At 44.8% G+C, this 16,744-nt stretch overlaps 3 protein-coding genes across 5 annotated transcripts; all 3 read right to left on the reverse strand.

Moving 5' to 3' along the window:
• Positions 1-507: 507 nt before the first annotated feature.
• LOC130928694 (zinc finger protein Xfin-like) lies at positions 508-14,469 on the reverse strand. The gene is made up of 5 exons (XM_057855409.1): positions 14,114-14,469; positions 12,418-13,920; positions 9,033-9,452; positions 4,726-5,160; positions 508-2,283 (listed from the first exon to the last, which is right to left on the reverse strand). Exons 1-5 carry the CDS (start codon positions 14,238-14,240, stop codon positions 1,094-1,096), a joined length of 3,675 nt encoding a protein of 1,224 aa, XP_057711392.1. The 5' UTR covers positions 14,241-14,469; the 3' UTR covers positions 508-1,093.
• LOC130928331 (gastrula zinc finger protein XlCGF26.1-like) lies at positions 3,448-7,025 on the reverse strand. 3 transcript variants are annotated; one of them, XM_057854827.1, is made up of 3 exons: positions 6,910-7,025; positions 6,449-6,672; positions 3,448-5,160 (listed from the first exon to the last, which is right to left on the reverse strand). In XM_057854827.1, exons 1-3 carry the CDS (start codon positions 6,915-6,917, stop codon positions 3,584-3,586), a joined length of 1,809 nt encoding a protein of 602 aa, XP_057710810.1. In that variant the 5' UTR covers positions 6,918-7,025; the 3' UTR covers positions 3,448-3,583. The 3 variants fall into 3 exon arrangements, with proteins under 3 accessions (XP_057710810.1, XP_057710809.1, XP_057710811.1); XM_057854826.1 differs by having other exon boundaries at positions 6,449-6,705; positions 6,910-7,013; XM_057854828.1 differs by lacking the exon at positions 6,449-6,672 and having other exon boundaries at positions 6,910-7,017.
• Positions 7,655-11,363, reverse strand: LOC130928338 (zinc finger protein OZF-like). The gene is made up of 3 exons (XM_057854853.1): positions 10,723-11,363; positions 8,223-9,452; positions 7,655-7,941 (listed from the first exon to the last, which is right to left on the reverse strand). Exons 1-3 carry the CDS (start codon positions 10,826-10,828, stop codon positions 7,841-7,843), a joined length of 1,437 nt encoding a protein of 478 aa, XP_057710836.1. The 5' UTR covers positions 10,829-11,363; the 3' UTR covers positions 7,655-7,840.
• Positions 14,470-16,744: the final 2,275 nt, after the last annotated feature.

The following is a 16,744-nucleotide window of genomic DNA, read 5'->3' on the forward strand; positions in this document are numbered from 1 at the left end:
TCAGTCTCTATTTGTATAGCTTGTATCACCCTTAGAATTAAGAAAATACTCAATACTAAGGGTGTACTTTGTCAGATATGTGCTGTAAAATGCAGTCAAGCAAAAGTACCACTTCATATTTGCCCTCAAGTAAAATACGGATAAACAAAAAATATACAGTAATGAATTCCTTCGTTACATTCCAGCACTGCAAATACATTAGCATTTGAATGCTTCAAGATTTATTTTCAACCTCCGCGGATGACATTCGCAATGTCAACCGTCTATAGGCTTGTATGTCTTGAGTCGCGTGCTACCAATTAAATAACAAATCATGACATCTTTTTGGCTGATGTTCATTGGTAGTCAAGCTTCAGGTGTCTGAATAGAAACGTCTGCAGGCTAGAATTCAAGTTGAAATTGATAAATATAACTCGTACTTGACTGGAACATTGTGGCAGTCATTTCAAAAAGTTCAAACTCAGACACAAGACTAAAAGATTTACGTTCAAAGAAACAAATGCGTTGTGTTTTGTCCTAAGTAATACAAACCCATTCAAATTGAAGACACTTGATGAATGAAGGCCTTTGTTTTGGTCAATTTTGGATCGATAAGAAATCGTTTCGATGGAGGAAACGTGAGCTGGCGTTGAAGTTGAATTCCTTACAGTTCTTAACAATAAAAAACAAAACATTTTTTTTAATGAAACTGAAGGGGAAAAAGTATTCCTTTTGTGATTTAAACACCAGGAGAATACATGATCAAAACACGGAGCTCAAAAAAAGATCATTTACACAATCCTGCGGCCAACAATGTCAATTCATTGTTGATGACCGGTGATCAAATAAGCGTTTGAAGATTAAACGCAAGTTAAAAGCGACAAAGTGAGTAGCACTGGGAAAGGAAGGGACAACAGTAACCGAGCGCTCATCTTTTGTCCAGTTGTAATATTTTATTATTTTAGGGAAAAGGATGACATCATGGCACTCAATCGTCGTGCCACTTTTTGCAATCGTCCCAAAAGCATTGGACAAAGCGCCGACGGTGCTAATCCTCCTCAAGAGGAAGGTCCACGGGATACCGTCGTCCCGCGTGCGCCGACGAGCAAAACGGTCAGTGGCCGCCGCTTCTCACGCCGACGCACACGTGCTTCCTAACTCTGTCTTTCCGGGTGAACCTTTGACCGCAAACTAAGCAGGGAAAAGGTTTCTCGCCGGTGTGGGTCATCGTGTGCTTCGTCAAGCTGTCCTTCCTCGCGAAACTTTGGCCACAAAGCGAGCAGGAGAAAGGTTTATCTCCGGTGTGGGTTCTCGTGTGACTGATCAAGTTTTGCTTGATAGCGAACGCTTGACTGCAAAACGAGCAGGTGAAAGGTTTCTCGCCGGTGTGTATTCTCATGTGTATTTTCAAATATCCCTTGGTGGTGAATCTTTGGTCGCAAACGGAGCAGGACGACGGTTTCTCGCCGGTGTGGGTTCTCGCGTGTATTTTCAAGCTTCCCTTCCGTGTGAATCTATGACCGCAAACTAAGCAGGCGAAAGATTTCTCGCCGCTGTGGGTTCTCGTGTGTCGTTTTAAATTGACCAGATCGGTGAACCTTTGATCGCAAATTAGGCAGGCGAAAGATTTCTCGCCGCTGTGGGTTCTCGTGTGACTCGTTAAGTTTTGCTTGGTCGAGAACCCTTGAGTGCAAATGGAGCACCTGAAGGGTTTCTCTCCGGTATGTTTTCTCATGTGTATTTTTAAATTTCCCGTCGTGGAGAATCTTTGGCCGCAGTCCGAGCAGACAAAAGGTTTCTCTCCGGTGTGGGTTCTCGTGTGTATTTTCAAGCTTCCCTTCCGAGTGAAACTTTGACCGCAGATCGAGCAGATGCAAGCTTTCTTGCCGGCGTGCTTTTTCAAAGAACGCTCGCCGGCGCTCGCCTCTCGACCTCTTTCGTCGGCGTGAAGCGAGTGCGACGTGGCCTCGTCGCTATCCGACAGCGGCGCGATGAGGTCGTCCGCTCGGAAACCTTCCGTCGAGCCGCTGCCGGCTTCGCTCGGACTCGGGACATCTTCGCTCTTCGACATACCCTTCTCTTCATCCTTTATAAGGAGAGGAGGTTGCTGCTGCTGCTGCTGCTGCTGCTGCTGCTGCTGCTGCTGCCCAACTTGGAAAAAATGGTCCTCCTGCTCTCCTTTCGCGTGTAAGAATTCTTCCTCATCTTCTCCAACGCACGGTGACACTTCCTCCTCCTCCTTTTTGATGTATGGCGACTTTTCCTCTTCTTCTTGGCTGACGTCTGCAAGACGGAAACCACAGTCTATTCAAAATGTTTGCATTTAGTAGTAGGCCACAGGCTTAGTCTTTCCAGAGCGCTGAAAATTCATTTGCATCTCCCAAACTCATCATAGCAGTCCAAGATGACGCACGCCTCTTGACAGCGCTTACGTGGGGTTTACCCTTTACGACGCCTGTAGCGTACGCTAGTCACATAATAGTGTAGTATTCATTATAAAGTCAATCGGAGCATGAATACAAGATCATTGCGAATGGGTTTTGTACTGTAGACACAAAAGCGCGTCAAACGTAAACCAACCTTCTAGTCTGGGAAGAAGAAATTTTGCTTGCATTACTCCGCAAACAGTCGAGTGTTGATGACGTGCTAGCTCCTCTTTTTCGCCGCAAAGTCCCTCCTGGACGTTCGCCGCGGACATTTTTCACACTTGACGCCTTGTTCCTTTGTTAGCCGATAGGCTAGGCTAGGCTAAAGTAGGCCGCAAAGCTTCAACGAGCGCCGAGACGACCCGAAGATTTACAGATTGATGTTCGAGTCTTTAAAGTAGCTCATGGTGGACACGTTGTCGAAGTTTCGGTTGAGTTAAGCGACTGAAATGGAGGGAAAACAAGCCTCGCGTAAAGAGTCGTCCACGGAGGAAAATATTTCTTCTTCTTTTGCATTTCCGGCAATTTGGCGTCATACTGCCATCCGCAGGCGAAAGAGGTTCTGTTTCCTATGACGTCAGTATTGTATGTCAGCGTTGCCCGGGAAGGTTGATCACATTTTTGCCACAATCCAGCAGTTTTGGAAGAAACTATTTTGATTAATTTTGACAGTTCAACTTGTATGTCTAACAACTTCAGCTAGATTGTTTTCTTACAGCTGGCATTTTAGCACCTCGCAGGGCTTTCAACTGCATGTCATTTCTGGTTTGGCAGTACAATTCAAGTAAATATTTAGAAAATAAAATTGCATCACATAAAAATGCGTTCAATGCACTGGAATAAAAACGTTTTAAAAAATCACTCTAAAAATGATATCATGCTGCCATCTTGGATGCAGACTGGAGTGCATTTATGCTAATCTATCGTAAAGATGGCATAGTTTTGGGGTGAAGCAAACCGGCGTTTCTTGTTCCACATAAAACAAAATAACAACATCATAAATACAACTTTTTAATTCATGTTTATTTGTTGTTGAGCTTCATTTGTCTGAATAGAGATGCCCACGGGCTACAATGTAAACATGTACGGCAACAACAGTGTTAATCCTCAACAGGAGAATTTGAAGAAAGCCCATGTCCAGCATGCACTGCGCACATCGGCAGGAAAACAACCTCTTCTCACACACACACGTGCCTCTTAAGTTGACCCTTCCAAGAGAATCTTTCATCACACGCCGAACAAGAAAAAGGTTTTTCACCCGTATGCGTCCTCACATGTTGTTGGAAATTTCCCTTCTGGCTGAATATTTGCCCACAGTCTGAGCAGGAATAAGTCCGATGGCCATTGTGGGTTCTCGAGTGCTTTGTCAAGTTTCCCTTCTGAGCGAATCTTTGGCCACAATCCGAGCAGGAGAAAGGTTTCTCGCCAGTGTGGGTTCTCGCGTGTATTTTTAAGCTTCCCTTCTGAGTGAAACTTTGGCCACAATCCGAGCAGGGATAGGGTTTCTCACCAGTGTGGGTTCTCGCGTGTATTTTTAGGTTTTTCTTTTCTGTGAAGCTTTGGCCACAAATTGAGCAGAGGAAAGGTTTCTCACCGGTGTGGGTTCTAGCGTGTTTATTTAGGGCGTTCTTGTGGCTGAATCTTTGGCCACAAACCGAGCAGAAGAAAGGCTTCTCGCCAGTGTGGGTTCTTTCGTGAGCTTGTAAGCTAACCTTCTGAATGAATCTTTGACCACAAACTGAGCAGGAGAAAGGTTTCTCGCCAGTGTGGGTTCTCGTGTGATTTTTTAGGGCTTCCTTTTGGGTGAACGTCTGACTGCAAATTGAGCAGGAGAAACGTTTCTCTCCCGTATGGGTTCTTTTGTGTATTTTCAAGTTTCCCTTCTGCGTGAATCTTTGGCCACAAATTGAGCAGGAGAAAGGTTTCTCGCCAGTGTGGGTTCTCACGTGCAATTTTAAGCTTCCCTTCTGTGTGAATTCTTGGCCACAGTCCGAGCAGGAAAAAGGTTTCTCGCCGGTGTGGGTTCTCGTGTGATTTTTTAAGCCTTCCCTTTGAGTGAACGTCTGACTACAAATTGAGCAGGAGAACCATTTCTCTCCCGTGTGGGTTCTTTTGTGTATGTTCAAGTTTCCCTTCTGAGCAAATCTTTGCCCGCAAATTGCGCAGACAAAAGGTTTCTCGCCAGTGTGGGTTCTCGCGTGTAATTTTAAGCTTCCCTTCTGTGTGAATTTTTGGCCACAATCGGCGCAGGAAAAGGGTTTCTCGCCGGTGTGGGTCCTTGCGTGTAATTTTAAGCTTCCCTTCTGTGTGAAACTTTTACCACAATCGGAGCACGAAAAAGGTTTCTCGCTCGTACGCGTGTCGTCGTGATGTTTGGTACGGCCTTCAGGCTCATCGTCGTCAGCGTACGGGGAATGCGACGTGGCGTCGTCGCTATCCGATAGTGGAGCGATGAGGTTGTCCGGATCCTGGGATCCTTCTGTTGAGCTGTCGCCGCTGCCGCTCAGAGGCTCCGTCCCTTCGCCGTCCGCGCTCGTACCTTCGTCTTCGCTTTTCAAGGGCTCGCCGGTCGTCCCGGTAATATCTTGGTCCTCCTCTTTAACACAAGGTAGCGCTTCCTCCTTTTTGATTGGAAGTTGCTCTTCTGGCATTTGCTGGTAAGGGAGCTCTGGCTCCTCCTCTTTGATTTGGGTGAGCCCCACTCCCTCTTTAACGTCAGGCTCCTGCCCCTCAGGACCAAGATATTTTCTCATGCCTGCAAGACACAAGGTGACAAAGGTTATCTTTTATGGAGTGGCTATTGAGACCGCTGGCTGCACGACATGTAGACATGACGGCGGCGACGACTGCATCGACGTCAGACGTGTCCAAAGTCCGGCCCGGGGGCCAAATGCGGCCCGTGGTCAAATTTCATCCGGCCCCCGGCCTCTGTCATAAAATCAATAACGTCTGGCCCGCACACAGACTTCATAAATCCGTCAGCAGTACTGCTACCAGCATGTGAAGTCGCTACATGCTGCTCCTCATTTACCCATTAAAAGGCAGCAGCACTCTAAGCAACACTGCCCCGTGTGACCCTTGACATGCAATTTTCTAAAATGGCGACAATCAACAACAAAAAAAGTTGACTGCGACGGTTTCAAGGATAGGTGGAAATTTGACTATTTCTTCACTAAAATACACAACAATTGGGTCTGCCTCATTTGCAAAGAGTCAGTCGCTGTTTTTAACAAGTTCAATGTGAGGCGATATTACCAAACAAGACACGCTGACATGCACGACAAGATTACAGGCAAGATACGAAGCGAGAAATTGAAGCAACTTGAAGCTAGTTTAATTTCACAGCAGCAGTATTTTACAAGAGCCCGAGAGACGAAAGAGAACGCCACAAAGGCTAGTTGCGAGATTGTTGAAATGATTCATTAAAAAAATAATAATAAAGCAAATGTGACACACACAATGGCTTGCTAAAATTTGCTTATATTGTTCTATGTAAATGACGTCAGGCAAGGTCGGCCCCCCACATTTCTGCCACACCAAATCTTTGCAAAAAGTTTGGACACCCCTGATCTAGGTGAACAACATTTGCTGCACAAACACACATCACTTAGGGAAACGCTCTTAGCTGACGGCAGACGAAACACCCACATGAAATCCATGTCGGCTTCAGCAAGTGTAACACAATTCCAATAGGTCCTCCCTCACGCATTTGAATTTGGTCCGGTAGGGTTGAGTCATGACATTTGTGGCATGCTTTCAAGCAAAAAACAGAAAAACCGCACCGTTTGTGCAACCCGAGCAGTTTGCGTACCTGCACCGGTATTTCATCGCACTTTGGGGGGAAACACAGTCAAAGTCTTTATACATGTCAAACATTGCCATCCACCGGTAATATAGTGCAACCGCAGCCTTTTAACGTGCAGTAGATGCGCTTGTAACGCTCACGCCAGCGCACGGAAACATAAATAAAATACAATACCATTAAGAAAACCCAATATATGTATCGTGCCATGTATACAATAGAGCGTCAAAAGTCAACCGACCTTCTAGTCTGTGTAGAACAACTTTTGTTTTGCAAACAGTCGAGTGTGGATGACGTGCCGCCGCCGGCTCTTGTTTCGCTGCCGCCGTTGTCGTTTTCGTGGACATTTTCCACACTCGATTTCTAAGTGCTTGATCACGTGTCGACGGAGACGCTTTAATCCAGAGGTGTCCGAAGCGGTCCTGGTTTTTGTTGCTACCAATCGAGCACAGACAGTTGAGGTCTCTGCTAAAACAAGCAGAACCTGCCTGCAAACAACTGATGACACTTGTAAGACACCAGATTGGTGAAAAGGTGTCGTCTTGTTTAGTTGGAATGAAATCCAACTCCCCTATACTTTAGACAACCCTGCTTTCATCTTTTGTTAGCTAGCAGCTAGGCTAGGATAAAGCTTCAAAGCAAAACTTCCAACGAGTGTCGAGAAGACTTGAAGATGACAGACTGATGTTGGAGTCCACAAACCTGCTCATGACGGACACGTTGTGGACGCTTCGGTTTAGTTAAGCGACTGAAATGGAGGAAACTCGAGGCGCGCGGAAAAAGAGAGCAACTGAGGGAAATGTTCGTCTTTCTTCCCCTTTCATATTTCCGGCAGTGTAGCGCAATACTGCCATCCACAGGTGAAAGAGGTTCTTTTTTTTTCCCAGCTACGTCAGCGTTGCCTGATTGGGCACGGATTGATCAAATTTGGACGATACCCCCTGGCATATTTGTGTTGGTTTTGTTTATGTTTGTTGTTGTTATTTTGTGTGTGTTGATTGTTCATTTCCCTTAAGAATAAATCCAATTTGGACTAGTGGCATTTTAGCGCCTCACAGCGCGTGGAGCTGTGAATTGCATGCCATTTTTGGTTGGGGGTACAATTCAACAAAATAATTCTTGAAAAAAAATTATAATGCGATAGATGCACTAATAATAAACCAAATTTCAATGCGATAGATGCACTAATATCAAACGAAATTTAAAAACAAATCTGAAAATGACATAACATTCCAAAATACCAGATGCACTATATTTGTAGTTGCATATCAGGACAGCGGTTATTTTGGATGCAGATTCAAGTGCAATAATATATGCTAATTTATCATAAAGATGGGATGACTCAAATCTGTCAGGGAAAAATTTTGAAAACACTGTTTCTTATCCCACGAAGAACAGAAAAAATAAAGCTTTGGATTCATTTTTATTGGTAGTTGAGCTTTATTTGTCACAATAGAGATGCCTTGCGGTAACAATGTATTGCAACAACAGTGCTCATCCTCAGCGTGTCCACAGGACAATTTGAAGAAGGTCCACAGAATAAAATTCAGCCAGCGTGCGACGCACACACCGGTGACGCCGAATTGCAGGGAAGCAAAGCAGTCGTTGGTCAAGGTCAGATTTGAAGTCTGGTTCATCTACACTTAATATGGCTAAAATCAGCACGAAGGAAGTCCATGTAGCTTTTGGCGTCAGTGTGTTGTTGCTGCACACCCAGGTTGCCGCATAGTAAAGCTATTTATTCAGGGGAAACAAAAGGAGGAGAGGGGCAGAAAAGCAACACAAAATAGAATGTATAGTCTGAATACGAGCCGCACGGCCGAGGACAAAGAAAGGCTGACTTGACAGAAGTTATCCTATTTGGTGCCCAACTATATGAAAGGAAAGCATTAATGTTACGTGTGTGTGCAAAATAATTCTAACAGCCACCTGTTCTCACACACACACGTGTCTTTTAAGTTGATTGTTCCAAGAGAATCTTTCATCACATATCGAACAAGAAAAAGGTTTCTCACCAGTATGTATTCTCACATGTTGTTGTAAATGTCCCTTCTGGCTGAATACTTGGCCGCAGTGTGTGCAGGAAATTTTTTTATCATCAGTGTGGGTCCTCGTGTGATTTGTCAAGTGCACTTTCTGATTAAATCTTTGGCCACAATCGGAGCAGGTGAAAGGTTTCTCGCCAGTGTGGCTTCTGGCGTGGACTTTTAAGCTTCCCTTCTGAGTGAATTTTTGGCCACAATCCGAGCAGGAAAAGGGTTTCTCGCCAGTGTGGGTTCTTAAGTGCATTTTGATGGATTTTTTTCCCGTGAAGCTTTGGCCGCAAACGGAGCAGAGGAACGGTTTCTCGCCGGTGTGGGTTCTCGCGTGTATTTTCAAGTTTCCCTTCTGCGAGAATCTTTGGTCACAAATTGAGCAGGAGAACAATTTCTCTCCCGTGTGGGTTCTTTTGTGTAAGTTCAAGTTTCCCTTCTGAGCAAATCTTTGCCCGCAAATTGCGCAGACAAAAGGTTTCTCGCCGGTGTGGATTCTCGCGTGTATTTTCAAGTTTCCCTTCTGCGAGAATCTTTGGCCACAAATTGAGCAGGAGAACCATTTCTCTCCCGTGTGGGTTCTTTTGTGTAAGTTCAAGTTTCCCTTCTGAGCAAATCTTTGCCCGCAAATTGCGCAGACAAAAGGTTTCTCGCCAGTGTGGGTTCTCGCGTGTGATTTCAAGCTTCCCTTCTGTGTGAATTTTTGGCCACAATCGGGGCAGGAAAAGGGTTTCTCGCCAGTGTGGGTCCTTGCGTGTAATTTTAAGCTTCCCTTCTGTGTGAATCTTTTACCACAATCGGAGCACGAAAAAGGTTTCTCGCTCGTACGCGTGTCGTCGTGATGTTTGGTACCGCCTTCAGGCTCCTTATCATCAGCATACGGGGAATATGACGTGGCGTCGTCGCTATCAGATAGTGGAGCGATGAGGTTGTCCGGATCCCGGGATCCTTCTGTTGAGCTGTCGCCGCTGCCGCTCAGAGGCTCCGTCCCTTCGCCGGCCGCGCTCGTACCTTCGTCTTCGCTTTTCAAGGGCTCGCCGGTCGTCCCGGTAATATCTTGGTCCTCCTCTTTAACACACGGTAGCGCTTCCTCCTTTTTGATTGGAAGTTGCTCTTCTGGCATTTGCTGGTAAGGGAGCTCTGGCTCCTCCTCTTTGATTTGGGTGAGCCCCACTCCCTCTTTAACGTCAGGCTCAAGATATTTTCTTATGCCTGCAAGACACAAGGTGACAAAGGATATATTTTATGGACTGGCTATTGAGACAGCCGGCTGCACGGCATGTAGACGTGATGACGGCGGCGACGACTGCATCTACGTCAGATGTGTGTCCAAAGTCCGGCCCGGGGGCCAAATGTGGCCCGTGGTCAATTTCATCCGGCCCCCGGCCTCTGTCATAAAATCAGTAACGTCTGGCCCGCACACAGACTACATAAATTGCTCAGCAGTACTGCTACCAGCATATGAAGTAGCTAAATGCTGCTCCTCATTTACCCATTAAAAGGCAGCAGCACTCTAAGCAACAATACCCCGTGTGACCCTTTACTTGCAATTTTCTAAAATGTCAACAATCAACAAAAAATAGTTGACCGCGACGGCTTCAAGGATAGTTGGAAATTGGACTATTTCTTCACTAAAATACGTAACAACTGTGTCTGCCTCATTTGCAAAAAGTCAGTCGCTGTTTTTAAAGAGTTCAGTGTGCAGTGATATTACCAAACAAGACACGCTGACATGTACGACAAGATTACAGGGAAAATACGCAGCGAGAAATTGAAGCTTGAACTTGAAGCGAGTTTAATTTCACAGCAGCAGTATTTCGCAACAGCCCGAGAGTCGAAAGAGAACGCCAAAAAGGCTAGTTGCCAGATTGTTGAAATGATTCATTAAAAATAATAATAATAAAGCAAATGTGACACACAGAATGGCTTGCTAAAATTTGCTTATATTGTTCTATGTAAATGACGTCAGGCAAGGTCGGCCCCCCACATTTCTGCCACACCAAATCTTTGCAAAAAGTTTGGACACCCCTGATCTAGGTGAACAACATTTGCTGCACAAACACACATCACTTAGGGAAACGCTCTTAGCTGACGGCAGACGAAACACCCACATGAAATCCATGTCGGCTTCAGCAAGTGTAACACAATTCCAATAAGTCCCCCCTTTCTCATGCATTTGAATTCGGTCCGGTAGGGTTGAGTCATGGCATTTGTGGCATGCTTTCAAACACAAAAAGAAAAACCGTTTGTGCAACCTGATCCGAGCAGTTTGCGTACCTGCACCGGTATTTCATCGCAATTTGGAGGAGAAACAAGTCTTTATTCATGTAAAACATTGCCACCCACCGGTAATATAGTGCAACAGCAGCCCTGTGTAACGCTCACGCCAGTGCACGGAAACATAGATAAAATACAATACCATTAAGAAACCGAATATATGTATCATGCCATTCATACAATAGAGCGTCAAAAGTCAACCGACCTTGTAGTCTGTGTAGAACAACTTTTGCTTTGCAAACAGTCGAGTGTGGATGACGTGCCGCCGCCGGCTCTTGTTTCGCTGCCGCCGTTGTCTTTTTGTTGGACATTTTCCACACTCGATTTCTAAATGCTTGATCACGTGTCGACGCAGACGCTTTAATCCAGAGGTGTCCGAAACGGTCCTGGTTTTTGTTGCTACCAATCGAGCACAGACAGTTGAGGTCTCTGCTAAAACAAGCAGAACCTGCCTGCAAACAACTGATGACACTTGTAAGACACCAGATTGGTGAAAAGGTGTCGTCTTGTTTAGTTGGAATGAAATCCAACTCCCCTATACTTTAGACAACCCTGCTTTCATCTTTTGTTAGCTAGCAGCTAGGCTAGGATAAAGCTTCAAAGCAAAACTTCCAACGAGTGTCGGGAAGACTTGAAGATGACAGACTGATGTTGGAGTCCACAAACTTGCTCATGACGGACACGTTGTGGACGATTCGGTTTAGTTAAGCGAGTGAAATGGAGGAAACTCGAGGCGCGCGGAAAAAGAGAGCAAATGTTCGTCTTTCTTCCTCTTTCAAATTTCCGGCAGTGTAGCGCAATACTGCCATCCACAGGTGAAAGAGGTTCTTTTTTTCCCCCAGCTACGTCAGCGTTGCCTGATTGGGCACGGATTGATCAAATTTGGACGATACCCCCTGGCATATTTGTGTTGGTTTTGTTTATGTTTGTTGTGGTTATTGTTTGTGTGTTGATTGTTCATTTCCGTCAATAATAAATCCAATTTGGACTAGTGGCATTTTAGGGCCTCACAGCGCGTGGAGCTGTGAATTGCATGCCATTTTTGGTTGGGGGTACAATTCAACAAAATAATTCTTGAAAAAAAATTATAATGCGATAGATGCACTAATAATAAACAACATTTCAATGCGATAGATGCACTAATATCAAACGAAATTTTAAAAAAAATCTGAAAATGACATAACATTCCAAAATACCAGATGCACTATATTTGTAGTTGCATATCAGGACAGCGGTTATCTTGGATGCAGATTCAAGTGCAATAATATATGCTGATTTATCATGAAGATGGGATGAGTTAAATTTGTGAGGGAAAAGTTTTGAGTTAAAGCAAAACACTTTCTTATCCCACGAAGAACAGAATAAATGAAAGCTTTTGATTCATTTTTATTGGAAGTTGAGCTTTATTTGTCATAATAGAGATGCCTAGGTGTAACAATGTATTGCAACAACAGTGCTCATCCTCAACGTGTCCACAGGACAATTTGAAGGTCCACAGAATAAAAATCAGTGTGCACCGCACACACCGGAGATGCCAAACTGCAGGAAAGCAAAACAGTCGTTGGCCACGGTCAGATTTGAAGTCAGGTTCATCTACACCTCATTTCAAATAAAAAGAGCACGCAGAAAGTCCATGTAGCTGTCTGCGTCGGTGTGTTGCGGCTGCACACCCAGGTTGCCGTACAGTAAAGCTATTTATTCAGGGGAAACAAAAGGAGGAGAGGGGCAGAAAAACAACACAAAATAGAATGTATAGTCTGAATACGAGCCGCACGGCCGAGGACACAGAAAGGCTGACTAGACAGAAGTTATCCTATTTGGTGCCCAACTATATGAAAGGAAAGCATTAATGTTACGCGTGTGTGCAAAATAATTCTAACAGCCACCTGTTCTCACACACACACGTGTCTTTTAAGTTGATTCTTCCAAGAGAATCTCTCATCACATATCAAACAAGAAAAAGGTTTCTCACCAGTATGTATTCTCACATGTTGTTGTAAATGTCCCTTCTGGCTGAATACTTGGCCACAGTGTGCGCAGGAAATTTTTTTGTCATCAGTGTGGGTCCTCGTGTGCTTTGTCAAGTGCACTTTCTGAGTAAATCTTTGGCCGCAATCGGAGCAGGTGAAAGGTTTCTCGCCAGTGTGGGTTCTGGCGTGGACTTTTAAGCTTCCCTTCTGAGTGAATTTTTGGCCACAATCCGAGCAGGAAAAGGGTTTCTCGCCAGTGTGGGTTCTTAAGTGCATTTTGATGGATTTCTTTTCCGTGAAGCTTTGGCCGCAAACGGAGCAGAGGAAAGGTTTCTCGCCGGTGTGGCTTCTCGCGTGCGTTTTTAAGGAGTCCTTGTGGCTGAATCTTTGGCCGCAAACTAAGCAGGAGAACGGTTTCTCGCCGGTGTGGGTTCTCGCGTGAATTCGCAAGCTTCCGTTCTGAGCGAATCTTTGACCGCAAACCGGACAGCCGAAAGGTTTCTCGCCGGTGTGGGTTCTCGTGTGACTTTTTAAGGCCTGCCTTTGAGTGAAGGTCTGACTGCAAATGGAGCAGGAGAAACGTTTCTCTCCCGTGTGGGTTCTGGTGTGGATTTTTAAGTTGCCCTTCTGAGCAAATCTTTGACTGCAAATTAAGCAGGCAAAAGGCTTCTCGCCAGTGTGGGTTCTTGTGTGCAATTTTAAATTTTCCCGTTTGGAGAACCTTTGACCGCAAAATGAGCAGGAGAAAGGCTTCTCCCCGGTGTGGGTACTGCCGTGCTTGCTTAAGTGGCCCTTCTGCGTGAATCTTTGGCCGCAAATTGAGCAGGAGAAAGGTTTCTCACCGGTGTGGGTTCTGGCGTGTAATTTTAAGCTCCCTTTCTGTGTGAATTTTTGACCACAGTCCGAGCAGGAAAAAGGCTTCTCGCCAGTGTGGGTTCTTGTGTGTATTTTCAGGGAGGTCTTGCGAGTGAATCTTTTCCCGCAATCCGAGCACGAAAACGCTGGCTCGCCCGCGGAACGCTTTTTACCGCCGCTTTTCCCACTCTGAGAGTATTCCCCGCATTTGTCAGTGCGATGTTTAGCATCGTCATCGTCCGAACGTGACGCGGCGCCGTCGCTATCGGATAGCGGAGCGATGAGGTTGTCCGTTCGGGATGAGGGGTCGCCGCCGCTCGGAGGCTCCGTCCCTCCGTCGGCTGCGTTCGGATCTTCGTCGTCACTCTTCAAGGCCTCGCCGGTCGACCGGCTGATATCTTGCTCTTCTTCCTCCTCTTTCACGAGTGACAACTCCTCTTCCTCTAGTTTGAAGGGAAGTTGATCATCTGTCTTGTGCCAGTAAGGGGGCTGTGGCTCCTCGTCTTTGATTTGGCTGAGCCCCTCTTCCTGTTTAATGCCAGGAAACTGCCACTCAGGACCAGTATATTTTCTTATGCCTGCAAGACACAAGGTAACCCATGATGTGCCGGTTCTCGGAAATGTACGCATTCCTAAATCGCGTCACATTCATTGTAACGTTAGTCATAACATGATTAGAATTGTAACGTTAGTCATAACATGATTAGAATATCATCATGAAGCAAGGAATATGTAGTACAAACTATGCGCGTACGTCTGAAGTGAACCAACCTTCTAGTCTGGGAAGAACAACTTTTGCTGGCATGATTTTGCAAAGAGTCGAGTTTTGATGAGGTGCCGGCTCCTCTTTTGCGCCACAAAGTTCCTCCCGTGCTGCCTGTGTTGTTCTCGCGGACATTTCCTGCACTTGTTTTACGACGCGTTGATGAAGACGCCTTGTTCCGTTGTTAGCGGCCAAGCTAGGCTAAAGTAGGCTGCCAAGTTTTAGTTGAGCGCCGAGTCGAGTCGAAGATTGATTTTGGAGTCCGCTTAGCTGACTGAATGAACAGCTCGTCGAGGCTTCGAAAATTAGCCATATGTGGAGAGAAATCCGAGTCCCAAAATATCCGGTCCGTCCTTTTTTTTTTTTTTTTTCCCCCCCCCTTCTTCTTCTTCTTCGGCATTTTCGGCAGTTTAGCGTAATACCGCCACCCGCAGGTGAAAGCGGTTCAGTAGGCAAGTCACGGTGCAACTTTTAGTCTTCAATCTAAAAAAAGTAAGTACAAATTTTGGCCACAGGTTTCTTTGAAAATGCCTGCGGGGAAGCACACGTGTGAGAAACATTTTTCTGCACGACGTGTGGCCAAAGTTCCGCTCGGAAGGAACACTTAACACAGAAAAAAAGAAGCCACAGCTCGCCTGCTCAGTTTGTGGCCAAAATCCGCGAGGAACGAATCTTTGAAAATCCACGTGAGCGAGAAACCTTTCGCCTGCTCAGTTTGTGGGCAAAATTTCACTCAGAAGGAGCACCTGAAGACTCACGCGAGAACGCATATGGGCGAAAAACCTTTTGCCTGCTCTGTTTACGGCCAAAGATTTGTTCAGAAGTGTCAGGTTAAGAAACATGAGTGTTGGCGGTGGCCACTGATGGTTTTGTCTGACTCTTGTCATATGCTGTCGTCATCCATTTTTGCCCACGGGACAATTGCATTGTCGACCTTCTTCTTTTAACTCGCGTTTTCTATTTTCTTTTTTTTAATTGGCAGTTGAAACATGCTTAAATAATTCTAATCAATTAAGTAATTGGTTACTTCTTTGGATTGCATTCATATGGTGTTATGGTGTTATACTTATATAGCATAACTTACAGTTGTCTCAAACCTGTGGCCCACATTTGACATCCAATTGCAATATTTGTGTTGGGGGGGGGGGGGGTCAATCATTTAAATAGTAAAAAAAAATAAAAATGTAAAATGTAAAAAGCCATGAGTAATTAAAAAAGAAAAATTGAAGGAATTGAAAAAAATGAACATTAAAAAAAATAATAAAAAAATATAAAAAAGTTAATGTGTGGCATTTCGTATAGTCACTAGATGGCGGCAACGCTTTGTCTTCATCTCACTCCAGCTGTCCTCGGGCCCGAACTGGCCTTTTCAGGTCGGGAATCTCTGGCATGAAGCCGATTCGATATGTCTCTAGATACACAGGTTACGATTCGATTAAAAAACGATATATTTTTAAGGCCGAGCGATGCGATACAGTTCAAGAACGATACGGTTCGATACAGAGTGAAAACGATACGGTAGTAAACATTTGTTGTGTTTGTGCAGTATTTTAAACATATAAAAAAGACCACATTTCTAATAGCAAAATTAAAATTTCATACCAATGTTATGTTTTATTTTTTTATGAAAAAAAAAATAAGGCTTACTATATGACCGTCATTTTGTTGGATGGAATTGATAATAAAATAAAACTCCAGTGACAGACAAAAATAAAGTGCAGTAATTCAGTGACTGAATTTCCTGGTGTTTTGAACACAAGAGGTAAGTCATTTAAGTGCCAACTTTCAACGTAAACATTTATATTAATTATATGCAGCAGCTCTAAAAAAAAAAAAAATAATTAAACCTGCAATGTTATCATAAACAAATAATAAATTATGCTTTACCACAGGTATAATTATAATAAGAACATGGCATTTTAGACAGACAGGTCGATAATCATTACTTTAACCTTATACATAGTAAAGTCATTCACTTATGCCTGTGCTTCCATAATTTTTATTCCTCATCACTGTCCATATCTTTTTTGAAGGGCAGATTTTTTCTTGAGGAAGATCAACTAATCCACATGTTCATGTTTAAGTAGACTGCATTTCGGTGAAACAAAATCTCCAGAGGGTCGCGCTGCCCTTTTTACCATTGTAGTGGGTTATATTTCAGGGTTAAAAACTCACGATCTCTGTACGGCTCCACACTTCACACTAGCTCCGTCCCATGCGAACAGATCTGGCTGCCTTCATCACTTCAAAGTCCGACTTTTGTTTTCCTGGGCGCGTTGAAAATCAATCGCTGCACGTCGCTGGCGTCGGCGCTCAAACGGTCCATTGTTTTAGCATGTTGCTTCGTCGCCACTACGAGCTTCGTTTTGGGCTGTGAAGAAAACGCTACGGAGCGTGCGTTACAGTGGTTTTGTTAGCTCTCGCGTTGTTATGACACGCCCGTGACGACCGGGTAATGACGGCGACTAGTAGCGGTTCTGCCGAAATGCACGGGAAGTTCAGGCAACCACGACTGTGAGTGGTGCTTGTCCATATTATATCATGCGTGCGGTCTCAATCTAAGTGCTCTGTGTGGTGAATGACACAAGCGCAGCAGCATGTGAAGTAAAAGCTAAATTGTTATCATATCAAGCAATGCA

This window comes from Corythoichthys intestinalis, chromosome 13, assembly GCF_030265065.1.
Source record: "Corythoichthys intestinalis isolate RoL2023-P3 chromosome 13, ASM3026506v1, whole genome shotgun sequence".
NCBI lineage: Eukaryota > Metazoa > Chordata > Actinopteri > Syngnathiformes > Syngnathidae > Corythoichthys > Corythoichthys intestinalis.